Source organism: Anolis carolinensis, chromosome X, assembly GCF_035594765.1.
Source record: "Anolis carolinensis isolate JA03-04 chromosome X, rAnoCar3.1.pri, whole genome shotgun sequence".
Lineage (NCBI taxonomy): Eukaryota > Metazoa > Chordata > Lepidosauria > Squamata > Dactyloidae > Anolis > Anolis carolinensis.
The window spans coordinates 4,398,938-4,425,986 of NC_085847.1; the positions used below are offsets into that span (position 1 = coordinate 4,398,938).

The 27,049-nt window shown below is 39.6% G+C and overlaps 1 protein-coding gene across 5 annotated transcripts in view; it reads right to left on the reverse strand.

Annotated features, from left to right (window-relative positions):
• Positions 1-451: 451 nt before the first annotated feature.
• golga3 (golgin A3) overlaps positions 452-27,049 on the reverse strand; it is a 29,594-nt gene continuing 2,996 nt past the window's right edge. Inside the window, exons 2-25 of one of the 5 annotated variants that reach the window (XM_008119056.3) lie at positions 25,614-25,673; positions 24,726-24,946; positions 23,646-23,927; positions 21,433-21,545; positions 20,501-21,186; positions 18,731-18,842; positions 17,456-17,762; positions 16,120-16,322; positions 15,135-15,272; positions 14,741-14,902; positions 13,950-14,318; positions 13,580-13,657; positions 12,206-12,469; positions 11,520-11,614; positions 10,708-10,924; positions 10,446-10,589; positions 9,323-9,520; positions 8,430-8,546; positions 8,053-8,192; positions 6,973-7,105; positions 6,514-6,636; positions 6,108-6,272; positions 5,712-5,872; positions 452-4,256 (exon numbers count right to left, since the gene is read on the reverse strand). In XM_008119056.3, the coding sequence (XP_008117263.1) occupies positions 4,049-4,256; positions 5,712-5,872; positions 6,108-6,272; positions 6,514-6,636; positions 6,973-7,105; positions 8,053-8,192; positions 8,430-8,546; positions 9,323-9,520; positions 10,446-10,589; positions 10,708-10,924; positions 11,520-11,614; positions 12,206-12,469; positions 13,580-13,657; positions 13,950-14,318; positions 14,741-14,902; positions 15,135-15,272; positions 16,120-16,322; positions 17,456-17,762; positions 18,731-18,842; positions 20,501-21,186; positions 21,433-21,545; positions 23,646-23,927; positions 24,726-24,846 (4,536 nt within the window). In that variant the 5' untranslated portion in view covers positions 24,847-24,946; positions 25,614-25,673 and the 3' untranslated portion in view covers positions 452-4,048. Of the gene's footprint in view, positions 4,257-5,711; positions 5,873-6,107; positions 6,273-6,513; positions 6,637-6,972; positions 7,106-8,052; positions 8,193-8,429; positions 8,547-9,322; positions 9,521-10,445; positions 10,590-10,707; positions 10,925-11,519; positions 11,615-12,205; positions 12,470-13,579; positions 13,658-13,949; positions 14,319-14,740; positions 14,903-15,134; positions 15,273-16,119; positions 16,323-17,455; positions 17,763-18,730; positions 18,843-20,500; positions 21,187-21,432; positions 21,546-23,645; positions 23,928-24,725; positions 25,069-25,613; positions 25,674-27,049 lie in introns of all 5 variants that reach the window. The other 4 variants (XM_008119057.3, XM_008119055.3, XM_062958562.1 and 1 more) reach the window with 4 other exon arrangements.

Below are 27,049 nucleotides of genomic sequence, written 5' to 3' on the forward strand. Positions count from 1 at the left end.
TCAATGCAATGGAAATCCTGGGTGCTGTAGTTTGGAGAGGCACCAGACTCCTTTGACAGAGAAGGCCATAGACCACGTCAAGCCAAGCTCTAGTGAGTCATTAGTATTGAGCCATAGCAAGTGGTGCCAAACTGTATTAGTTCTACAGTGTAGATACACCCGAAGACACACGGGAAAGGAATTGCAGGTTTATCAATCTAAATGAGACAATAATGTTGCCAATGACCCCATGGCCTTGGAAATGTACTAGGACTGTAGGTTCCCTTCAATTATCAGGTAGAACAGCATCAATCAAAAATGAATTAAACGTTGTCCCAGGTAATAAATATTTTTGCTACCTTTTGACCAAATCCAAAATTCTCCACCTGGGTGGGTGAGAGAGTGACACCTTTGCTTTCTGGTGGTTTAATTGACAATAACTTTGTTTCATTCACACACAAAATGGAAACCCTTCTATGAAAAATAGTTTATTGCACAAAACCTTTCAATAATTTTTATGCACAAGCTTAATTCTTTTTTTTAATTGAACATGCTTTTTTTAAAAGGTCACAATCATTAAATCCTTAGTTACACACAACATAACTCACTTGTCCTTTGAAACTCACAATCCAAAACTGTTACGGAGGTGATGTTCTTCCTTGTTAATAAAATCTAATGGCCATTGGTTGGAAAAGTAAATGTGCAAAAGATTGCATAAGAACATTTAGAAGCAATTTCATTTAATAAAAAACAACCTCTGTACAGATCAACTCAAACGTTTCATGGTAAGGAGGTAACCACAGTTAATTCAACAGAGTAAAATTTTCCCATTCCAGCAAATTTTACGTTAATATTAACTCTGATTTTCAACAGGGGGAAACGCAATAATAAAAATGGATTTTAATTACAAATAGAATGGCATGGTTGGAACTTAACGTCTAAATTAAGGCGATTATTTTGTTTTTATTGTGCATTTGTCACAGTGACACATTTTGGTTTATAATCATGAGAATGTATCTATTGTGATTGCTCCATTATTGATTAACAGAGCTACTTAGGACAACTTTCCATGATGTTTAGTTTAATACATAGAAGGAGCAGCAACATACAACGCTTCCAAACAAGTATGTGTCCTTCCAGAAATCTTTCTAATGTTCTGAATGATAACTAATGGTGGATATAAGAGTTTGAATGTCTCAGGAAGAGAAGTGTCTTGCACTGACTGATTAAAAGAAAAAAACCCAGTGTCCTTTAGATAAAATGACCTGACGCTCAATCATTCCAAGCAATACATTGCTGTATGAATATACAACCTTTCATTTAAGCTGTGAATAGTTTGCTTTTTTTGATGCTCAACAGGACTGTGATTGGTACACAGACTCAAAATTCACAAATCCCATGTCCTTTCTTGTAAATAATACAGTGTTCTAAGTAGAATGGTAACATGAACATTCCAACTGTGCAGGTTTTGGACCTGAAGATATATATTAATTAATATACAATATTAACTTTGGTGTGTAAATACTACAGTATTTCTTCCTCTTTTAAATTAGCAACTATAGAAGCTAGAATATCAACAGCAGCAAAAACCATTACTCCTTACAAATTAATCTGTAAAACAGACCTAGTAACAAAAGCCATCAGCATAGCTGGATTAGTCAATAAAGCTTTCAATGTGTCATTTTGATAACAGTTGATCAGTCGTATGAAATAAGCGATGTGGTGTTTGCTGACAGTCCTTCCCCTAAAATGTTAAAACCCTTTACATTTTTTAAAAAAGTACCTTGCCTTCATATTATATGCAAAAATGAAAACATCTTGCCAGAGTTTCAAATCTAGAAGTATTAAAAATGTGGAAAACTCACAGTGAAGAACAGAATATAGCAAATCAAGCCATTAGAGGAAATCAGCATTTTGAAAGCAGCATAGGAAAAACATTATGTAACACTGCCCCGGAGCAAAGATGGTTTTGGATTCCACAGAGTACCACTTTGTCATGTTAACTGGGAGGAAAAAACCTTATGTACTAAAACTTCTTACACACACAAAAGACAGCATCCTTTCTATGATAAGCTTACTCTCAAAAAAAACCTAATATACAGATAGTATCGTTCTAACAGGCTGAGATTCTCAAACCACTTTACAAGTTTTTTTGTTTTCTATCGCTCGGTCTAACTACCAGGCCAGAACTGGACATTATGAAAGAAACAGACATCTTCTTACTTTCTTCCCTCTCTATAAAGTCTAATATTGCAGTCATTATCTTCTTCAGACCTGGGTCCTGTCTTCAATATTTGAAACATGGGACCCACATGCTACTTTCCCTCTTTGCTATTCTTTTGGGCTTTTTAAAAAGACAACCACCATTGCATGTCACTGGTGCACCAGTCTTTAGATTGGGCATCGCGCACCTTTGAGTTGGATACTAACAATTCATAAATCAGTCTAGAAAAATTTGCTGCATATTCTATCTTAAACATTACAGGGAAGGGGTAGGTGAGAAAATTGAATAGATGACATTTTTTATGGTAGTCAAATATATACCATAATATGATGTTGCAAAGGGGAATAGACACAACCAGCAGAAGGAGAAGGAGGAACAGACATAACCTTTTCACAACCAATCTGTGTGCCTTCTAACATCTAGCCCTAAGCTCTGAAATCAGTGACATCCCAGACTTCCACAACTTCCATCCAAGATACATGGCATCCTACATACACAACCGCCCATTCATTTTCCCCTAACGCATCTTAGAGTGCACTCTGAAGCTGTGAAAGTAAACAAAACCAACGCCTGGGACCTATGGAAAAAAGGAAGATAGCTTGCACTGTCAACTCAAAGGAACAGATTTTTAAAAACTTAATCATAATAAAAATAATCTTTATTTATATACCACACTCTCTCCTCAAAAGGACTTGGGGTGGCTGTTGTTTCAGCCTGCTAACTGCAGAACAGCAGAGTGTTTTTCTCAAAGAAGGCTATATGAACACTGAGCGAGACAGGCGTAGGGCGGGATTGGGGAACATGAAGTATTTCAGATACTGAGCTGCAACTCTCATCAGTCTTAGCTAGGGCTGATGGAAGATGTAGTCCAACATCCAGAGAGTCGTACATTCCCCATCCCTGCATTAGAGGGGAAAATTTAAGGGGAATTAAAGCTAACGAACGGGGATTTATAGGCAGTATATAACATTCATTTGAGAGATAAAATAAGTAAATTACATTTCTTAAAAGCTCTGATTTCAGGGCTAGCTTTCCTAGACCCCACGTATATATATAATATATATATATATACATACACACACACACACACACACACACACACAGTATTTTTCAAACATCCAACATTAAAAACAAAACCTTTGTGTTTTGTGTTAAATAAGCCTCTTAAAAACACGCACACACACAAACAGGTACTTCAAGGCAGAACCAAGCTGGACTATTTAGACACAGCTGTGCTCAAAACGTCCTCAAAGACGACATCACAACAACGACAGCAATGTGCAAAAGGCATCTTCCAAAGGAATCAAAGCTCTCCACTGGCCTTTGGTTGGGTATCCTGAATCCATTTCCTCTGTTTCAAGGTTCAAGACCACTGAGAGGTTACTGGCTTGCACTGGTCATCTGCTCTGGTGTGTCTACAAACCAACAAAGTCCTGAGCTGAAGCATTAGTCATTGCCAATCTAGTAAATGTGGAATTCTCTCATTTACTCAGGCCTGAATCAGACCACGTAAAAAGCCAGAAACTATGTAATGAGGTTGTGGTAGGCATGCAACTAAATTCTCTCTCTCTAGCCGTCAGCGGATAGGGAAAATTTTTCCTAATAGGACATCCTTATGCACCAAATGTCGCATCTTTTTCCTGCTCTGTTCCCACATTCCCCTCAAGCAAGACTGACAAGTTAAAGACATTTCTAATAAAGCATGACCTTCATATATTTTGCCGCTGATCATCGTGTGTTCTCAAAGTTAAAAACAGACGAGAGCTCTGAAAGGTTTTTAAATCCAAAGAAATAAATACCATTGATATAGAACCGTTACGAAGAGAAGAAATGGAGACAGTGGCATTACTGCCCCAACCCTTCTTTTTCGCCAGCACTTTGATTGCGTTCCTGTCGGTCTGCTGAAGGAAGAGTCTGGGGGTCCAAGGCAGTGGCAGGAAAGGCGGGAGAAAGGTCCACTAACTGCCCTTCTATCTGAGTCCAAGAAGACATCGATTCGTGGACTGTTATCGTGTGCTCTTCCATCTGACGCTGAAGGCTGTCCATCTCCTGCCTTTGAGAAAGAAGAATATAAGAGCCCTGCTGGATCAAGCAAAAAGCTCATCCTAGGGCCAGACTCCTATTTCCTATAGCTTTTAACATGTACTTTTAAAGTACATTATAATTATAGTATTGTCATCTTTTGATTGTGATTACCATATATACTCGAGTATAAGCCGAGGCACCTAATTTTACCACAAAAAAACTGGGAAAACATTGACTCCAGTATAAGCCGAGATGCCAACAAAATTACATTAACTGAGGCATCAGTAGTTTAAATGTTTTTGAATCTTTACATCAAACTGTAATTTAAGATATGAATATCTAACTCTGATTAAATCATTATTTTCATCTTCTTCAATGTAAATGTGCTTATGTATCCTTTTAATAATAATAGAGTGAAATAATAAATGTAATAATAATAATAAATGCAGTAAAATAATAAATGTATTAATAATAATAGAGTAAAATAAATGTAATAGTAACAACAATAATATAGTAAAATAATAGAGTAAAATAATAAATATAAATATACCATATATACTTGAGTATAAGCCAACCTGAATATAAACCCACCAGGACCCTCACCCGAGCATAAGCCGGTTCGGTTTTTTTCAGTCCTAAAAAAGGGCTGAAAAACTAGGCTTATACTTGAGTATATACAGTAATACTAAAACATTGTGTTTTTAGCTGCACATGTTTACTCTAATCATTTGTGTCACCTCTAATCCCAACACTCGAGAAAACACTGTGTATATATTTCTATTCTGTTTTATCTCTCTTAAAAAGAGACCCAAAGCGGCAAACAGTAAAAGCAGTACAATTAATTCAATTGAGTAAATTTGTTCTAGTTGTTGTTGCCTCAATATACCTCACATATTTGTCATGCAGATAAAATTAGAGAAGAACAAGATGAAACATATGTGTTACCTTGAGTTCTTTGTTGGAAAAAAATGGGACATAAATGTTAAAAAATAAAACTGACACTCTTCTGTCTGTTTTGGATTGATAACACATATTTTGGTGCCTCAATTGTGAGCCATGTTTCTGGGTATATTTGACTGACTGATTTCCAATATGGTGTTTGTTTCCGCCCATCAGCTCTAGCTTTTGAGATACAGAACATATGCCATCTACCAGTTGCCACCTGCTTACTCATAGGAAACCATGATAACCATATCTAAGAAATTAGAGCTGATGTGGTCTATTCAATGCAATTTTCCGAATCAGCGCTTCAAATAACCCCAGGAACAGGCCTAAAAACCAAGACTTTTTTTCTTGGGCTGTATAATCAGGACACTCATTCACTTTAGTATTCTGTATACAAAAGCAAGCTGACAATATTTTCTCACACAGATTGCACAATATTTTAGATAGCACAATGGACACCCATATGTTAATACAACAGCTCGGAAACAAGTTAAGTAGTCAGAAAACGTAGTTTCAACAGAACAGGGTTTTTACTCACTTGAGTTGCTGGAGGCAGCTGTTGAGGTTCTTCAAAGGTTCTTTACTCACAGCGGAAGGTGGTTTCAACAGCTCTTCCAGCAAAGCTGCAGGGACTGGACAGTCAGGAATCTTCACTGGGGTTACGGGATTCGAATTTGTCTCTCCCTTCAGCTCTTTTTTCTTTTTAAACAAAAAAAATCCAATAATGAGGAACTCACGCTCATGGGTGAAAGTCACTGTTCTTAAGTCCTGCTATCTGCTCAGCTTTTAAGGCTGCGTTTTGGTTTTTTGAAGTAAGACTTAAATCTTGGGATGCTAACTGCCAACTTCGTCACTTAATTTGCAAAGCAGTTCTTTGTTTATAACACAGTCCTGATCTTACAATGCATAGTTTTCTCCCCCTCCGCTCAGGTACCTTTTTCATCTTTCCGTGCTTCAAGTCCAACTTCAGCTGCTGGTTCTGCTGTAACAGTGTCTTCATGCTGTTCTTCAGTTCAGTCACTTTTGCCTGAAGCATGAACTTATCTTTCTGAGTTAAGGACAAATTGTCCTGGGCCATCTCCAGCTCTGTCTTGATATTCTAGAAAGAGGGAAAAAGCCAAAGTAACTATTTCAGCATTGAACAAAAAGACTGTCATGTTCTTTCGAGTGCAATCCTACATTGTTAATGGGATTTACTCTCAGGGAAGCAGGCATGGGATTCCAACCAAAGTTTCACACCCATCTGATGCAGGAGTGTAAAATGGAATGTATTTAGTATTTAATTTGACACCTTTCTCTTTCCCTAACAGACGAACTCTTCCAATAAGTAAATGAAGTACCTGCAGAACTACTTGCACTCCCTCCAACTCTTTCTGGTTGCGTTGCTCAGTCAAGTCCAGCTGCTGCTTCAGGGCCTGGATCTCTCTCTCCTTCTGTTCTACTTCCCACTTGAGGTCTTCAACCTATACGTAGAGATTATTTCAAAATCAGATCACACCAGAGAAACAAGTTCAATGTCGGTGTAGCCCAGTGGAGAATAGAAAGATACGTTAGCAGGATAATTTTCTCAATATGATAACTCTCCATTAAAATCTCTTTTTTATCCTGCCTTCTCCCACCCCAAGTTCAAGATTCAAAGCAGGTTACGATCAATTAAAAATGTCACTAAAAATTCACAAGCACAAAAGATAAAGCAATATTACACAATCAAAGAATTAAAACCAGACTGAAACCTTTATCAAGAAACACACACACGCTGGCACATCACTTAGCAAGATCCAGCACAAATGGCTTTTCACCTCTTGATTTTCTGCTGGTTGCTTGTTCAGTTGCTCATTCAACTGCTGCTCCAGAAGCTGAAGCTGGGATCGGGCTTCTGCTAGTTCTTGCTGGAACTGGGACACTTCTTCCGAATGCTTCCCTTCTGTGATCCTAGACCAAAAAGAAAGGCTCAACCCACTTGGATAATAATTACAATTATCCAAATGCTATATACTGGTAGTTCTTTCTGAAGTGGCAGACCCCAAAAGCACAAAGTGGAGAGAACACACTTAAATATGAACTTAGTTAATCCATCATGCTGCCAACCAAGAATTACGCTAGAAGACTTTCAATAGTGTGCTGTTCCACTGATTTTGCCTTTTGAAAACTGTATTTTTAATGAACCCCTGAGTCCCAGTTCTGGGGAAAAATCAGGCTATGAGTGAATAAAATACTACTATTATTATTATTATTATTATTATTAATAATAATAATAATAATAATAATACCCTGCTTTTTCTCTCCACAAAGGAGACTCAAAGTGGCTTACATTAAAAGCATTTCAATACAATTTAAAATCCAAAAATATACAAACACTAAACTAAAATTAAACACCAATAGTATTAATTAAATATTAACAGTTAAAATCATTTAAACCGATTCAAAACATATTCAAAACTGCTACTACTACTACTAATAATAATAATAATAATTTTATTCACTCATAGCTGTATTATTATTACTATATTATTATTATTTAGCTACCCATATGGGGAAGGAACAGAGCCATGCCTCTTCTCATTGCCCTCAGTGCTGCATGTCTGCTCAACTCTCTCCTGTCCCCAAACTCCACACGTAAGGCAATGTTCTGGAAGGTGAGCCGTGTATATTTATGGAGACTCCACAACAACAAATGGAACCTCTGATGACAGAAGGCCTCTAAATTGCAGCTGAGACAATTGTTCAGCATGTGGTCTTGGGGTGGAATCAGGTAGGAAGCCACGATCAGGACAGAAGCCTATGGCTATGGCTTGAATTAGGACTGTGTTTCATGCAACAACTAAAAAATTGTACTCTTCCTAAGAAATGCCTCATTTTGGCATTACTGCCGTACTTACTGCAGTTTGTTGACTTCATCCTGGAGGGCTTGGATGAGCGCATCTTTGGCCTGGAGTTCTCGCTGCACCTCGCTGAGTTCAAGTGCGGCAGCTTTGTAGTGGCGCCGATTATGTGCTGCTTCAGCTTTGGCTGTCACAATCTGCAACAGTACTTCTATTGTCATTGCACTGATACCATATAGCCCTCTCCCTGTTCCTTGATCCTTTCTGTTCTCTCAGTGACCAAAACCTCTAGTTCTCACTTCCTGTCACACAACAGCCTTTCACAGGGCCAGCTTGTTCCCATATATACTGCATGCACAAATATATATATTTTAAAACCCAGCAATGGGAGCATGTCTGCAACACTCCTGACAAAATGCCAGCTAGGTTCGTACCTGTTCTTTGAGGTCTTTGACTTTGGTCTTCTCTCTTTCCAAGGCTGTCTGCAAGGCCTGGATGAGCTGCCTCATCTGCTGATCTTCCTCCTCTTTACGCTTCAGAACAGCCTGGACCTGGAGCATCACACAACCCAAAGTGTGAACATTAGAGATTTGTTTTGGGATGAACTTCTGGAGACTATCATTTATTCGAGTATCGAGTACGTTCAGGCTTCTGCAGGCACATATGCAGATATATAGTTGACTTGATACAAGTGTGCATAATCATATCAAAAAATAATAATCAAAATAATCATAATCAAAAAAACCCTTCGGGGAGATGGTGGCAGGATAGAAAAAGTATTGTTGTTGTTGTTGTTGTTGTTGTATCCAATCATGGTAGCCAAGAAATCTATTCTATATAATCAAAGTGAAAATATGTTTGTATGTTTGCATCTATCTATCTATATTTGTAAGTATTTTCCAAGATGGCTCCCACATCCAGAGAGCCCTGTGACTCCCACCAACAATGGATGGATCTGTGAACCCCACTGATGATGGATTTGGACCAAACTTGGCACACAGACCCATCATAAATACTGTTGGGGTTTGGGGGTAATGACAGAGAATGATGTTAATTATAGTTTACCCACATCCTTATGCATTTTCTAATGGCAGCATTCATAAAATACAAAAACAAATAATGACTTTTACTAATAAAAACATTAAAAATTACCTCACTCAGGCATTGCAAGATACCTATGCTAGTAAATAATAAATTTACCCGTGGGGAAATTTCCATCTCAAGTGGCCATTATTTTCCCTCTCGTTCCTGTCCACAAAGAATACAAGATGATATGCTTGGGCTGAAAAGAATCAGCCTGTCAAACAAAAAAAGTGCTTCAGTATACCTGTAGATTCAGTTGCACCAGATCAGCCTCTCTCTTGGCCAGCGCTGCTTCAAGGATCCGATTATGTTCTCGAAGAGCAGCGTTGGACTGGCCCAGGCCAGTGAGTTTCCCCCGTTCGTGTTCTAGTTCCAAGGCGAGCTTCTTATTCATTTCTTCCAAGCGCTTAATCTTCCTCCGGAAGCCCCTTGCTTCTTGAAGCTGAACCATAGAATATCGGCATTTATATAACCTGAGGGCTACTGCAATTCAGAATCGCTTAAAGCTATTGAATGCCAAATACCATATATACTCGAGTATAAGCCGACCCAAATGTAAGCCGGGTCACCTAATTTTACCACAAAAAACTCGGATAACTTATTGACACGAGTATAAGCCGAGGGTGGGAAATTTCAAATTAAAAATAGACACCAATAAAATTACATTAATCGAGGCATCAGTAGGTTAAATATTGCATATATATGGATACAGATATACAGGTACATGGATTTACATGTATATAGGATTTGCAAACATATGAGGGGAAAATTCATATATAAAATTAATGTCTATAGATAGATACAGATATATTCAGTACACAGGGACTGCAAATGCATGCAGGGAGTTAATGCCTATATATCTATAGGAGAGTTTAACAAATATTTCAGGGGGAAATGCTTTTATAAATTAATGGATATATATTTTTCTTCTTCCTGACTTGCAAGGGTGTCTTTTCAAAACATTCCCTTGGTTAAGAGCGAGGGAGGCTTTGGAAAACACACTGATAAGGGAGGGTGAGAGAGAAATATATCATATATTGCAAGCAATGGCTTCCAGGTTCTGTTGCCTGGCCTTGACCCCATTATAAGCCGAGGGAGGCTTTTCAGCTAAAAAAAAAAAAGGGCTGAAAAACTCGACTTATCTTCGAGTATATATGGTAATAGGTATGGGTCAGCTGGGTCCAGTTTCACCATGACTGGGGAAAAATTTAGCCAACCCCCATGTTATTGAATGCCACTTTCCATCAGTCAGTGGGGAGGTATAGGGAGGAGAATATAAACATCTGGGAGGCCAAATATTCCTGAACTCTGTGCTAGAGCAATAGTGTGCCAATCAAATGAGTGTTAAAAGACTCCACATTACATACCTCATCTTCAAGTTCCAGGACCTTTTCTCTGTACTCTTCAAGCTCCTGGCTGGTGAGCGAGATGACTTCTTGCAGTTCTTTTTCTAAAACCATCTTACTGTGACTGAGCACCTGCAGCTCTGTCTCTAGAGCTTGAATCTTTTCCTGAAGGCAAATGATATTAGCTTAGTTAGCATCTCCGTAAGGGCAGACAAGCCATTGTTGAAGGGAATCAATCCTCCTCCCCCATACCCAGGGTGTATTAGTTAAGGATTCTGCTTACTAGACCAGCCTGGCTAGTTCCACAATCAGAGATTTGCGCCTTTAACTTGTTCAGCTCTGCTTCAGAGGACTCCTTCGCAGTGAGGGCTTCCTGCAGCCGGCGACTAAGGATCCCAACCGCATTTTCATAGGCTTTGTGCTTGGCTTTCATATCCTTCTGGGCTGTGGTCAGGTCTGATCCCAGTCGCTTCATTTTCTGCTTCTGTTCTGTAATGGCCCTAAAAATCAAACCAAAAACACAAAATGCAAATGTGTGCCTTAAGATAAACAAGTAGGGATTCAAACGGAAACGTTAAAGTATATCCTCATGTTATAATTCTCTTGTTCTGGGATTGCAATCCACCATGACCTTCACCTCTACCAGCATTTTTATTTTCATTTGCTGCTTCCAAAAACTCTTGCAGTTTGATACCAGGGATATGAGTATGCTTAGTCCATGTTAGGCAATTTGGAGGATGTGTTGTCAAAGGCTTTCATGGCCGGAATCACCGGGTTGCTATGAGTTTTCCGGGCTGAAGATCTTAACAATCACACCGGATCATAAAGGGAGATGCGTTCAGACAGGTAAGCTGGATCAGAACCGTTTAGGGATTTATAGGATAAAGCCAGCACTTTGAATTGTGCTCGGAAGCAAATTGGCAGCCACTGGAGCTGACATAACAGGTACATTGTACATGAATGGTATTGCTGGATTTTTAAAATGTATTACTTGAAACTTTGAATTATTTGCTTTTATGTAATCTAGGCTAGGAAAGCAAGGAAAAAGGACAAAAGACACAGCAGAATTCTGGAAAGCAGAACAAGCATACTCACATTTTTGTTTCTTGTTGCATTTCATCAATTTGCCGTTTCAATGTTTCATTCGTCTCGGCAAGAACAGACATCTGCTCTCTGTCAAACTGCACGGACTGTAAAGCATGGAGGAAGCATGGAAAGAGGAAAAGCAAAAAAGGTGACTATAAGCTACATATCCTATCAATAAAAGGGTCAGGAGAGAATGCTTCTGGGACATGGCCAGACAGCCCGGAAAACTCACAGCAACCCAATACATTCATTACCCACTACTCCTTGCAGCTCATGACATCTGTCCCCAACCCAAGTTGAAAGCAACTTATTCCAACAGACAGTGGAGCATTACAATGGGTCTTCAGTACTGAAACATTACAATTGCTATAACTATTACTACTACTACTACTACTACTACTACTACAGGATCTCGGTAGGTGTGGATACCAAAATCCGTGGGTGCTCAAGTTCCATAATATAGTAGTGAAAAGGCATCCCTTATAGGAAATACCAAACAATTCAAAGGAGTGCTGGAGAAAGCCTGAGGATCTATGAAATGGCTGGAGGCTACAATATGGTATAACTATGCATCAGAGTGTGATAAAATCAAGGTTTTAAAATATTTTTAAAAATTTTGAGCTATGGTTAGTTGAAGCTGTGGATGCAGATATATAGTGAAAGAACAAAAACGATAGGCTCGGCGTTCTCCGTACCTGCAACTCCGCCTCCATGCCATCCCGCTCTCTCTGGGCCACTTGCAGCTGACTTTCCAGCTCTTCCAATTGCTTCTGGACACGAGACACTTCCTTTGCCAGCTTTGCATTTTCAATGTCCACCGATTTCTTCTCGTCCCGAAGGTGGAGAAGTTCTCGTCTTAACTCCTTCATTTCAGAGTCCAGCCTCTTTTTGGTAGCCTTCAGTTCACTGATCAGCTGGTCCTTGGAACTTGCATCTCTACGGTAAGCTTCTACCATCACCTAGATATCACAAAAGCCCAAGCATGTACCTCAGTCTCAACACAACCGAGAGGAAATACTCTTAAAATTATACATAGATGGTACTCTTATCCATGCAAACTATACAGAATTAATAATCTCTAAATTATGTTAGAAAAAGTGCTGAGAAATAGACCTATGAGGTGAAGGTGATTCTGGGATGAAGTTATATCACAAATAAAACAAATAGTGAGGGAAATAATGTTTTAGGGGAGTTTTATAATCTCTGTATTCAAAAGTAAGATTTGATTATTGTTGTCTTATATTGTTCATGTTATATGCCACAATACTCAAAATAGTCAGAATCTGAAAAAAGCTAAAGAATTGCTTAAATAGGATGTGGGCTATAGCCCTATCAGAAAAATTAACCTATACATTTTTAATTATGTCAGAAGCGACTTGAGAACATACTATAAGTCACTTCTGGTGTGAAAGAATTGGCCGTCTACAGAGACGTTGCCCAGGGGACGCCCAAATGTGTTAGCTGGGAGGTTTCTCTCATGTGCCTGCAAGCTAGAGCTGACAGATGGGAGTTCACCCCGTCTCACAGATTTGAACCGGCAACCTTCAGGTCAGCAACCCAACCTTCAGGTCAGCAGTCCAGCCAGCACAAGGGCTTAACCCATTGCACCACTGCAGCTCCTTACCTATAAATTAAGATTAGCGAAAGGAGAACTGAAAGAAGATATTTCTGATAATACCACCAAACATCCAAGAAAGATTGTGAATGAACAATTAGAAAACGTATTGCAATAATTATATGTAATGGATGAAATTATAATAAGTAGAAGTAACAGAATTGACACAGCTGTGTTTTTATAATGCTCTGTGAGTGATGGAAGGGGTGGAGGAATATAGATTTGGGAATAGATAATATGACAAGGCATTTGTATTATGTTTTAAATGTTTTGAAATAAAAATTACAAAAACAAATTTGTAAGGAGTCAGCTAACACATTTAGCTGACTTAGCTTGTTTTTAACCCAGCATTACATCTACAAAACATAGCACAGACCAGTTAGGAGAAAAACACAATTCTGATTAGCAGTTTACTTAAAAAGATACATATTTAGGAGAAGACACAGATATACACCTTTTGTTGAAGTAATTGCTCCTTTATCTTTTGCGTCTGTTTCTTGAAGGCCGTGCTTTCTTGTTGCAGATTCTCCACCTATTGGAAAAACGAACCTCGGCATTACTTTGGCACTGGATATAGCTTTAGCTTTCAATCTAAGCGTCTTCCTGATGATGCAACGTTTCATGAGCACCAAACACCATGTAAAAATATATATAATTGGCCCAAGGATTCTGTTTATGGATTTGAAGGCAACCATAAGGCTGATGTGGCCCTCCATGAAAATGAGTTTGACATCCCTGCTTTAGGGGAATCTTGTCAATATAACATGCTGCTGATAAATACAAAAATGAAAGTATAGCCTATGGGGTACAGAGGTGCAGATTACCTGACTTGATTTGATGGCTAGTTCTTGCCTCAATTGCTCTAAAACATCGGAGGCTGCCTCAGTACTCTCCCCTAAATGCTGGACTCCTTCGTCAAGCCCTTCTTTGCCTGCTTTCGCAACCTGTAGCGCTACTTCCAGGACGATTTTCTCATTCTGCAAGTATCGGATGGAGTCATCCTTGGAGGTGGCTTCCCCCTGCAGCTCCGTCAGCCTGGCCTCCACCTCATCGTAACATCTCTGCAGGTCCGCCAGGGACTCCTCGCGGGTCTGCAACGTCTCCTGAGTGGAGCTCAACTGCTTCATGAGATCTAGTTGCTCCTGCTGCAAAGCCTCAACCTGAAGATCCCGCTGATGCAATGTCAATTTAACCTGAGTAAAGAACAAAGAAATACATACATTCAGACTCAGATCCTCTCACTGTGCAAACATGGGAGTTTTTATGGGAGTTTCATTTTTTCTAAACTAAGCTTTTGCCCCCGATTCATCTGAAATGTAAACTCATGGAGCAAATGTTATGCTAGACTTTTTATAAAAAGCCCTGGATTTTAACAATCAACTTACATACCATCGAAGGCTTTCATGGCCGGGATCACAAGGTTATTGTGCGTTTTCCGGGCTGTCTGGCCATGTTCCAGAAGTATTCTCTCCTGACGTTTCGCCCACATCTATGGCAGGCATCCTCAGAGGTTGTGAAGATGCCTGCCATAGATGTGGGCGAAACGTCAGGAGAGAATACTTCTGGAACATGGCCAGACAGCCCGGAAAACATACAACAACCCCAACTTACATACCTTTTCTAGCTCCTGCTCCAACGTTGTTGCAGAATCAGCCATTTTCTGGAGTTGTTCCTTCTCATCCTCAAACTCTGTCAGTTTTCTCTGCAAATCGTCTTCCACCATTGTCTTCGCTTCTTGGATCTGCAGAAAAGCTGCTTCTTGATCTAACATGTCAGCCTGTTTGAAAGTAAGAGACAATGCTGACAAGTTAAAGGGAATAATAATAATACTTTATTTGTACCCCGCCCTATATCCCCAAGGGAACTCTTTCCAACAAAAGTAACAAAATGGCAAACATTAAATGCCCAAAACAATGATAAATCCAATCAAAACAGTGGATAAAACAATCTCAAAATAAACTTACAAAACTAAGTAAAAATAATATATAACTGAACTTAAATAAACACACCTCTATATTTTGTAACTGCGTAGCTATTCGCTCCTTCTCTTTGATGGATCTGTGCTGAGTCTCTGTTAACTGATGAGAGAGTGTTACATTCTCCAGCTTGAGATGCTCCAACAGGCCCACTTGTGTCATCTGGCCAGCCTTGGGAAGACAAGAGGATGAGAGGAGATATCATTCGGAGCTCTGACTCCCAACTAAGACATATTACCTGAAGCCATGATGCTTCTTGGTGGTTTTCAACCATGCCATTTTAGCCTGCCCTCCTTTTATATCCATGAGCCTTGTTTCTAAATCCAAGCCTATTATTATTATTATTATTATTATTATTATTATTGACACAACAACATAGTCTGAAACAGCAAACAAGATAGATATGCTGGATTTCGTATCACAAAATCACAAGTCGAATACTTCCCAAGTGTCTAGGACAGTGTGATGTATTTATTATTATTATTATTATTATTATTATTATTATTATTATTATTATTATTATTATTATTTCATTTCTATCCTGCTTTTTTCCCATGGGTGGGATCTAAAGCGGTGTATAAAGTTTAAAAACACCAACACATACACATCAATACATAAAATGCATAATCAAACCAAAAACATCAACCATCAATGTAAAGAAATAACCCAATTTGAACACCCCTTATACAACAATTAAAACCTAGAACAAATATCATTAAATACCATTAAAAATTCCCAACTTCAGGCCACTGAGGTTATTTGAAAAATCAATTAAACAGTTCCTAAGACAGAATATACCGCAGCCTCCCAGATATCCCTGTATTCCAACTCCCATCAGCTCTAGTTGTGATCATGTCTAATGATGAGGAAATGCAGTTGCAGTCCAGCATCTGAAGGGCCATATAAAATGACATGGTGAACCGCATTCAGCCTTTATTTAGAAACGGTACCATGATAACATTCCACACCAAAAATACTACAGGGCAAAAATACTACAGGAATAGGAAGTCATATCCACCTGCATGTTTGCCATCTCGCTCTGCAGCCGAACCCTTGCTTCCTGGGCCACAGCCAATTGCTGCTGGTACCAGTGCCGTACTTTCTGCAATGAGGCAATCTCTGCTTGAGATGATTTCAGCTTATTGGTCAATGTTGTGCGTTCCAGCTGCACCTGCTGGAGCTGGCTTTGTAAAGATGAAAGCTGCTGCCGGAGATCATGTACTAAAAACCAAGGAGAAATAAAAAGTCGTCAGGTTTAGCAACTCTACCAATAACAGCGAGGAAATCACATCTTCTTTTTTGAGAGCTCCATATCCCATCTGCGAACATAAAAACAGGCAACCACAGGAATGTTTCAACACTCTAATCCCACTAATAAGAAAAGCAAGCCGCTAAACCCAATTTAAAAGCCATACATTACTGAACAGTTGGTACAACTGAGTATTCTTTATCCAAAACCCTTGGGCCCAGAAATGTTTTCCATTTTTACGTTTTGAATACCTGCATTTGCAGATACATCCATAATAAGTTATCATGAAGCTGGGACCCTGGTTTAAACCCAAAATTCATTTGGTTCATATACATCTTCTACACATAACCTGGGAAAAATGTTATACAACACAATTTAATAATTTTGTGAATGAAACAAAGTTTGTGTACACTGAGCCAATGGAAAGTGGTTATTACAATCACCCATGTGGACAATTTGGGAATTCCAGATAAGCTATAACCAAATTATATGAAAAATTCCTAAAATATTATTATTTACTGTTCACAGAAAATCTCCTGTGAATGGACAAAAATCAAAAGTTTGTGCATCGCTTGCACAAGTGTCTAACTCAAGGCCCACGGTCGAATTCGGCCCTCCCTGTCATTTTATTCAGCTCTCCAGATTGTGAGACACAACTCATGTATTCCTCACCTTGAGACAGCATCATGACTAGAGCTGATGGAAGTTTGGATACAGTGACATCTGGAAGTCTGCAATTTGTTCTGTTTAATCAGGATGTTGGGGTTTGGATTGAGATACAAAGGCTGTGGATATGATGTCTGGCTTTAAAATGTCCTTTCACCTTTCCCCAACCTGAGCGCTACAGATGTTGTTGGGTTACAGTTCCATTATCCCCAGTCCACATGGCGGATGATCCAAAGTGATGGGAGTTGTTGCTTAATAACATCTGGGGACCCAAACTGGGTGGAAACTATAGTGCACTGATCACTCTATAAACAATTATAGCTGGCCCTCTCTCTGTCTCCATGGATTCTCCATGGATTCAACGGCCCTTAGAAGGCAACCATCAGGCTAATGTGGCACTCCATGAAAATGGGTTTGGCATCCCAGTCCATTGCCTTACCTGTGCTATCTTTCGTAAGGACACTTTTCTGCAAGTCTTCCACTTTCCCCATTAGCCTTTGGTATTGCTCTTCTGCCACCTGCAGGTCATTGCTGGAGGCGGCTAGGCCAGCGTTCTTGGCCTCCAGCGCTGCCTGCAGCTCTGCCATGGCCCGTTCCAGGTCCCAACAAGACTGTTTTAAGGTGGCCACCTCCACGTTCAGGGAGTCCTGTTTCTGCTGGCTGCTCTCGCTATGCTCCATCTGGGTCTTGAGCTTCATGTGCAAAGCAGCAAGCTGGGCCTGCAACTCTGTCTTTTCTTTGAAAGCCTGAAGAAAACCAACATTTAGAATATTTTAAAACGTGTCGTTGGGATTCAGGTGACACAGAAGGCAGACAGGTTATGATGGTGTTTCAAACTCGTCTTGAAATCTGCATTTTACACAATCAAAAGTCAACCTTCTCATCAAAGATCACAGCTTCTTACATCTTTCCACTCGCGACCCCTTTCTGCCTGAAATTTTTTATGTGACCCTAAATATATAGATATATAAAATAGGTATACAAAATCAGACATTTACTGATAGCAAATCAGCATTTTCAAAGCATGCTAAGCAGGCCGATTTTCCTTTTTGTGGAGTACAGCTGAAGCATTTCCTGCAGAGTCCACTGTAACCACTGCATGTTGTTGTGCTAACAGATTCAGAAACATTTCACTCTTGCCAAATGCTTCATGATACCAAGACTGAACTCTGTTTGGGACTGGGACCCACTGTGTAAGAAGCCGTTCCCTAGTTGGACTTTGTTAGGCCCTACTATGCTGGGGTGGGAATAGAGCCACCGCACACTCTGTTTGTAAAGATCCACCACTATAGACAAAAAATGTTCAGGCGATCCTCTGTATAAAAAAATTTCAAGATTCTATATCTTGAAAATTTTTAATTCCCAAAAGTAAACCTTGATTTTGGAATATTATATAAGGGGCTTATTTTCTCACACCACTGTATATAATGAGCATCCACCGATTTTGCTATCCAGAGGGATTCCTGGAACAAAACCTTAACACTTAACAAGGGCCCACTGTAGTTTCATTACCATTAATATTATTATTATTTATTTATTTACAACACTTTGCTTTCTTTTTATTCAGAAACGCCCTGTCCAAAGCCTTCTTGTGCAGACATATAAATGTAACTGTGTTGGTTCTTTCAATCCTAGTCTCTTTTAAGTGCCACACAAGGAGCTCCCTTGAGAAATTTCAATAACACTTAGCAAAAATGTTCAGCTTCATTCATACCTCATTGGCTTCTAATGACAGCGCTTCTAGCTGTCCTTCAAGCCTCATCTTTTCTTTGAGGACCTGCAACATTTCATCATGCGTGCCTGCGACAGAACTCTCCATCGATATACTGGGGAGAGACAAAGGAGATGCTTTTGACAGAAGCTGGGCCAACAGTGCCATTTTCATTTGTTCTAAATCAATAACAGGCAACTCATGATATAGTCCCAACATACTCTCATACCTTAGGTTTGGCAAGATTGTAGTTCAGAGGCTTGAAAACAACTTGGCCCGTTTTGCTAACAAAACTAAAAAGAATGTATTTGTTTTCAGTTCATTCAAATGACTCCCAAACCAAGACAAGTGTTCCAAGTTATTTAAATCTGGAGATAACTTGTGATTAAGTGGAAATGAGATAAAACCGAGCTGTGGTATTTACTCATTATCCATTGGCTAATTCTAAACGTGGTTTGAAAGAGATCAGCATTAAGACATCATTACAATATCACAGAGGGGGTAAGCTTCTAAGAAACTACAAGTAATCCCATTCTTAAAGGACTAAAGTAGATAAGAGCATCTAAAAGGCAAGATTCCACAAATCTTGTTAAGTGCCCAAAGCTGGAAACAACTCGGTGTGGATGACATACTTAATGGGGTATGAGAAGGATAACAAGGTTTATAGACAGGTGAACACATAGTGAGGGTACACTTCATAGAAAAATGCTGGATGAAACCCAACAGATCACCAAGTGCAGAAAAGGGTCACCTCAGCAAACCATGATTCCAACTATGATTCAGATGAACACCAAATGTATATCCATGGCAGAACTCAAGGTAGCGCATGCAAATTCTGAAACCATCTCATATTCCTTCAGGCTATAGTCCTGGATCCACTTCTGTTAAGCTAAGTGTCTCTCAGCTAAAGCCTTATTTCACTGAGATTCTACTTAGGAGATCTCTTGGAGCACAAGCCTCCAAGATGCCAAAGATGGGAAAAGCCTATATATATATACCTCTATATATCTACAATTGTCTGTCTTGTCAGTGTATAAACGGCACTGAACGTTGGCCGCATATGTATGTTCTGTGGTCCACCCTGAGTCCCTTTCGGGGTGAGAAGGGCGGAATATAAATACTGTAAGTAAATAAATAATAAATAAAGGAAGCTACAGCCCTGGGTTTTCAAGATATGAGCATTGAAGTTAGTGTCAGGGGCTCAGTAGGATTTCTCATTCATAGGGCTGCCATATGTCAAAGCCAAATGAACACAAGTAACAACAAACCCTCACTAATTTATTTATTTTTATTTTCGTAACTTCTACAGGCTTATTTACAAGGCTCATAAACTCTAGAACAAGGCTTCTTAAACCTTTTCCACCTGCGACCCCTTTCCACCAGAGAAGTTTTTACCAGACCCCAGACATATAGGTATGTTAAAGAGGTATTTTAAAAAAACAAACATTTACTGATAACAAATCAGCATTTGCAAGGTTGGTTAAACAGGCTGGTTTTCCTTTTTGTGAAGTACAGCTGAAACACCTGCAGAGTTTGCAGAGTCCACTGTAAACCCTGCACAACAAGTTTGTGTAAATGTCTAAAACTGTTGGTCAGAAAACCTATACTGTTGCCTGTTTGGGACCCCAACATTAAGTGAAGTTGACCCTATTTTGGGTTGAAGACACTTCAGAACATTCCACAATAGACAGACTAGTTCCTAAACAGGCTACTCAAATGCAGAAAATAACTCCCTGATAAATCAAAATTTGAAATGCTCCCCTTAGGCCTCACCTGCTGGAAATGCTGTCTCTCCGGCTCCTTGCTTCTCCGTTGATTTCGGGATCCTGGGCATGATGCTCTGTTGCAGCCGCCTGTAGCACCTCTCTGATGGAAGGGAACTGTCCAACTGCATCCAAAGGGACCTCTTGGCCATTGACTGGAAACGAAACACTCTGCCTGCTCTCTGCACTGAGCAGCATACCATAGATTCCCCTTCCCGATACACTGCTGTAGCTGGAACTATCACTTTCATTGCCATCCAGCCTGATTCCAGCTTCACTTCCATCAATTTCCGACATGCTGTCTCCAGCCAAGGAGGAATTCTCCAACCGGTCGTCGGGATCGGGTGTTACCCTGATCTCAGAGATCACAGATGTCAGGCTGCTTCGGTTTTGCTTTAGCGACCCACCGGGCGAATCGGCCACTGGAACAGTTCCGCTGGGGCTTCCCTCTGCATCTTCAGTCCTATAATCAGCCAGAGATCGAATTCTACTCGACCGGGAAGATTTGGAATTTTTCCTTTCACTTGAATGTGTTAGAAGGCCCAGGCTTCCCAGTTTTGGTCCCCGCGGAACACTCGTTCGTAGAAAGGAGTATTCTTTTGTCATTGCTACAGTGCTGGCTCTTGGCAAGATCTCGGGATTTAACATCAGCTCAGGATCCAGGGTACTGCAAGGACGATTCTTAGCTGTACACTGCTTTGGAAGAAAATGTTACATATTTTAAACACTGTAAGTGGAATTGACACTCCTAAACATTGAAATTAGCATGGGAAACAAAAGGCTGAAAGACCACATGCTGCAATCCTGGCTCCTCCAGAAGCCAAGTCCCTCTCATAGAAATGTGAAATCCTTGACACAAAGCCCAGAAGAGGCAGAGTTATGACAATTATGAAATGAATCCATTCACAACAAATACTATGGAAGCCACTTGTAGGCTCTTACTCTCTCCTGATGCCTTTTGACGCGGTACTGCTTGAGCTGCTCTTCAAGGCGACGTCTCGCCTGAAGCCTGATCTGTTCTTCCTTCTCCAATGGAAGAGAAGAGTCTGCAGAGCCTACAGAGTGAAAGGAAGGTATCAGGAATTTTGATGCGTCCCGTGGATATTTCACTTCTAAGAGGAAGATACTATTTCTGATCAAAACCATGAAAAACAGAAATACCGTAAGAAGAGAAGAGAGACAGTATCTCGGTTTTAGTGAAGGGATTAGAAGCTACATTCCTTGTTGTTGTTTAAACAATGCTGCTTTAGGGCAAGTTCAAGGAGTGTATTTCCTGCCATAGGTTTACCAGATTCCTGTCAAGAAGGGATCCAGCAGTAAACAGCAATGAGTAGCAGAGATGATACAACTCAAGGCAGCAAAAAAATCTATTCCAACTCACTAGTTGGACCACCCAGTGAATCCCATCTCTACGTATATTTTTGTCAAATAATACGGTTCTGCTCACTTTATATTGCAATTTAAAATATTCTGTTTTAGCCTACTTGTGCAAATCAGGTCATTATTAAAAAAAACAAAGCTTTGCCTCACAAATGAAGAACTGAATAGACACAGGACAGTCTGTTTTGCTATACACCAAGTGGAAGTCAAAATCGGGATTTCTCAGATATTAGTTCAACCAAGGGATGCATTGTATTTTAACAGAAATTTCTCATAACAATGTTCAAAACAGAAGACCTATGGGACTGGATGGCCCTTGCGGTCTCTTCCAACTCTATGATTCTACTTTCTGCATAGCAGGATGGGATTGGACTGGATGGCCCTTGTGATTTTCTAGCTCTATAGTTCTATGATCTTCCACTTATGTATAAAGTGTGCAGGAGGGATCAGGACAGACAGTGCCTATAATATTTTCACGATCCCGCCCCTTCTTTCTCTGTGCAACATTTATGCGCATAAGCAAAGCATGCTTTGTTTGCAAGCATGCAGTGAAGAGTGGCCCACCCCACCCCAAAAGTCCCAATAACATTGTGTAAGCATTGATATTAAGAGCGCACAGTTCCTTCACTTAGTATTGATGGGGCCATAGCTCTTTCCAGCAAAATGACATTACTCTCTATTAAGTGCCTTAATTGCCTATTTTTTAATCTAAGGAAATTACTTTCAGACTATGTATAAGGGGTATATGAACAGAAATTACTTCTGTGTTTACACTTGGGTCCCATCTCCAAGAGATCTCATTATGTTTGTATATGAAAATATACAAGTATTTTATTATCCAAAGCATTGCTAGCCCATAGCATTCTAGATAAGGAATACCCAACCGGTATTACCATTGTCTATATGTTGTAAAATGCTGCAGAAACACTTTTGAGTGGCAGGACATAATATTATACTATAAATAAATAATTTAGCCTCATGTATTTTTTTTTTTTGCTAAAATGCCATAAAGAGAGGCAGTGTAATGGGGTTTGGGGGGGGGGGGTTATCGTGCCACAGGCGACTTGAGAACATACTGCAAATCACTTCTGGTCTGAGAGAATTGGCTGTCTACAGAGATGTTGCCCGGGGGACACCAAGATGTGTTACCATCCTGCTGGGAGGCTTCTCTCATGTCCCTGCAAGTTAGAGCTGACAGACGGGAGCTCACCCAGTATCACGGATTCGAACCCAAGTCAGCAGTTCAGCTGGCACAAGGGTTTAACCCATTGCACCACCACGGCTCCTAGTATAATGGTTACAAGTCATTTTGACCATGATTTGGGAGACAGTCACTCTCTCTTACGTTTGACATACCTCACAGGGTTGTTATGGGAATAACGGACATTATCACTGGAGGAAAGATGGGATATAAACCTAACTATTGATCAACCGACTAAAATAGTTATGTTGTGCCTACTATAAGCAATGGTAATGTTAAGTGTTGCATACTTTTATAGAATATCATTAATTACATTTTTAAAGGGACCATTAATTTCGAACTATCCTAACAGCAACATTTATCCAAACCTGCAACATTAAGTCAAGTAAATAAGTGTGTTAAGCACAGAGTCACAAGCGTCAATTGCTGAGGAACACAAGACATCAGTTCAAGCTTTTAAAGAATGTTTGAAGAGAGAGATTGTGTAGAAGCCCCGAGAAAAATGGGAAAACAGCTGCTTTTCTGAAGAGGAAGAGAAAATGGTATGGGGGCTCCGCCATAAACAGATGCTTACACAATTGAGTCTCTTGCATGGGAAGGCTTAGTTTGAGGGACTGCAACGCTTCCTTCCTAAGAACTACGCCCTCAGCACTAGCTCCCCGGACCGACTTTAGGTTGTCATGGAAACCAGGCACACCTGGAGCTGGTTCTTCCCCATGTGGACCACCATTGGGATCAAAAGGCAAGGGGAGGCTGGGATAGTGAGACACCGGTCCATTCGCACAAGGACTCTTGCTGCTGTTTGGCACCAGGCTTTCCTCTTTCACTGGAACTTGGCTCTCCTTTTCGCTAGCAACTGGAAAACAGGATAGAATATTGGATTGTGCTGGATTAGCAAACTTCGCGATGGAAGGCAAAGTTACCAGTCTGACTTCCTAATTCTTATCACAAGATCTCCTGTGTATGAAGCAGGAGGTAGGCAACACATGATATGGGGGCAATGGCAACATAAAGAAAGAAGAAATGTTTGAAAAACCTTTTGTACATGTTTCATCCGTTATGTGACACAAAGTTAAAGCTATATTGATTACTTTATTTCCCAAACAAACACACAAAATGCAAGTTATAACCAATCAGTGGTCAAATCTGCCAACAGATCTTAACATGCAAATGTGGGCAGGAGACCATGTTATGCATTGTCAGGAAGTCCAGCATGCATTGGCAGGAATACGCATGCATAATGACCTGTTTACAATAAGATACTATAAATAGACAACATGTATGAAAGCTAATTTAGATTGCTTCTGAATTGAGAAACAAGTAGTTAATAATAGTGCAAGTGCAGTAAGTATTTAAAACATTTAATTCATGCTGCTGACAAAAATAGAACTGAACATGAATACATTAATAGCAGCGCAGCAGCTTCATTCTTCTCATTTAGGATTATTTTTAATGTCATTTGACATTGTTATTTTAATATTAGCTTGGGTCCCCAGGGTTATTTGAAAAAGTCAGTTTTTTAATTGTACAAAATGCATAAGGTTGTGGGTGAACTACAAGTGACATTATGCCAGGTTAACTTTGCCAAACTCCAAAAACAAGATGCTTTTCTTAAAATAGCAAAAACAAAAATCTGATCAAAAGGATTGCTTACTGTTGAAGTCATCTCCTTCTGCTGGCTCATTCAAATTCACCTCAAGGTTCACATGCCTCTCAGAAGTGCATGGGCCACTGTTGTTGGTTTGCTTTTCCAGCAGGACCATCGAAGCGTCCATGGTGGGCGTAGTCAAGATGCCAGGGAAATGTTTTCCCTAGCAGGATAACACCTATTCGAAATGAACTACGGAGTCCCGTTTGTATCCATAAGCAAGCTTCCTGGGAAGGAGATAGCACGAGACTTAAGTCTTTCTCATCTGTTGATTTACAGCAGGCAACTCAGTTCGGTCCAAGTCAAGTCAGCATGCAATTCCAGAGTTACTAGAGATCACTGAAGTAGACTGAAGAAGAAAAAGCAATTACTGAATTGCACTACTCTCTGGAAACAAAAAGAGACTCACTTATTTTTCAAAACATACCAAAAGAAAAATCATTTTCCAAAATAATGATCCTCATGTAATCAAAACTGCACCAACCATGCATAAGGGGTACCAACAGGATTGGGGGTTTTCAAACTTTACAGAAGAAGAAGAAATATTTTAGGAAAAATAAAAACACATGTGGTCAATATCCAAAACTGTCTTCATTACCAATCCCTACTGCCAGTTGTCCTTTATTATCACCATTCCAATTGTAAAGGAGCCAAACTATTATCCACCCAACAGTTTCATTTATAGGACTATGCACTTAAAAAAAAACGGAGGACACATATCTGGCTGAGAAACCACCATATATTTTATCGTGGATGAATGAATTACTCATTAGGATCAGAGTTGGCTGGGAGAAGGAGATCCTGCAGCCAGTTAATGCTGGCTTGCTTGAAGGAGAAGTGAAAAGAGGAAAAGGCTGACTTTACAGATTAATTTCCAATTAAGCAAAGGTTTACCTTTTCTCATATATAAAACTACAACCCTTGGTCATCCAGCAAATCTGAATGGAAAGAGATCTGGGAAAGATAAAAGAAAACATGAAAAACATAGTTAAATGATAGAGTTAACTTTTACAGGAAATAGCAATGCCAATCAATGTAGATGGCTTCACAAGTAAATAAAGCTATGAATGGCTATGAGTCATGTTGGTTATATATTACCTTCAGTATCATAGGCAGAAAGCCTCAGTGGCAGTTCCCAGTTAGTAAGGAACATGAGTAGGAGGGTGCTATTGCAGGGATGTCCTGTTTGCAGGCAACTCAATAGTATCTGGGAACAGAATGCTAGACTAGAAAACTTGTAGTTTGAAACCACATGAATTTTTTGTCCTTCTTCTTCTTAAACGCATCATACATTTGAGAAGTTTTCAAAACATTTTACCCATGCATATTGCAGACTGTTCAAGAATGTGCTTTAGGGTTAGGAATACTCAAATGTGTTATTAAATCGGTGTTTTGAAACAAATCAATCTGATGTTCACCTCTAGGACCATTAAACCTGACCCTTTCTTGAGTTGTATGGTGCATTTATGAGCTCAAAATATTACCTAACTGCGTAAAAATATTTTAGGTTAGAATATATTTGGATGCGTCTTCAAAGAAGGCAGCCATATTCATCTTTTGCAGGAAACCACTTAATTGTGGCACTTAATATAATTCAAAAATGCCACTGAAATGCATCATGAAATACTATAGCGTCATGAATAAACGTATGCAAAATTGTTTGGATACTGGTTGAAAAAAGCCCCTTTCTATTTGGAGTATACAATTGTTGTATATAAGGAGATATTCAGGCCTGTTGCCCATACTCTCATCTTCAGTGAACTGCAAGTATGTAGCTTAGAAGTCATCTCAGTTATCTTGCAACAGCACAATTTCATGGGAAGATCAGTTTTTCAAGGAAACAGTCATAATTATTGATCTGCTCCTTCAGAGAACATCATTTGAGAAGTTTTCAAGAAATTCCAAGATCCCAGGAACATCATTTGAAAAACACTGCAATAGACTGTCTATATATGAACAGGAGGGGAAGGTGACATCGTTCCAGGTTGTGTTGAATTGCAACTCCTGTGCTCTTTCGCCATCAGCAATGCTGCCTGGGGCTGATGCAGGTTGCAGTCCAAAAATATTTGGAAGGCCACACATTCCCCAGCCGCCATATGAGAAAAATATAAATGGAAGGAATACATTTAATATATTTAATTTCATTCTCACTGAATCAGTAATTAACAGTTAAGAAGTTAATACAGTAATATTGCTCAGCAAGTCACAATAACCCTTGCAAATGCATGCACAAGATACAAGCCCAGGACCTCCATGCCTATGAATGATAAGCAAATGCTGAAATCCAGCTTAAAATCAACATTCATAACCCTTCATCTATAAAGACATAG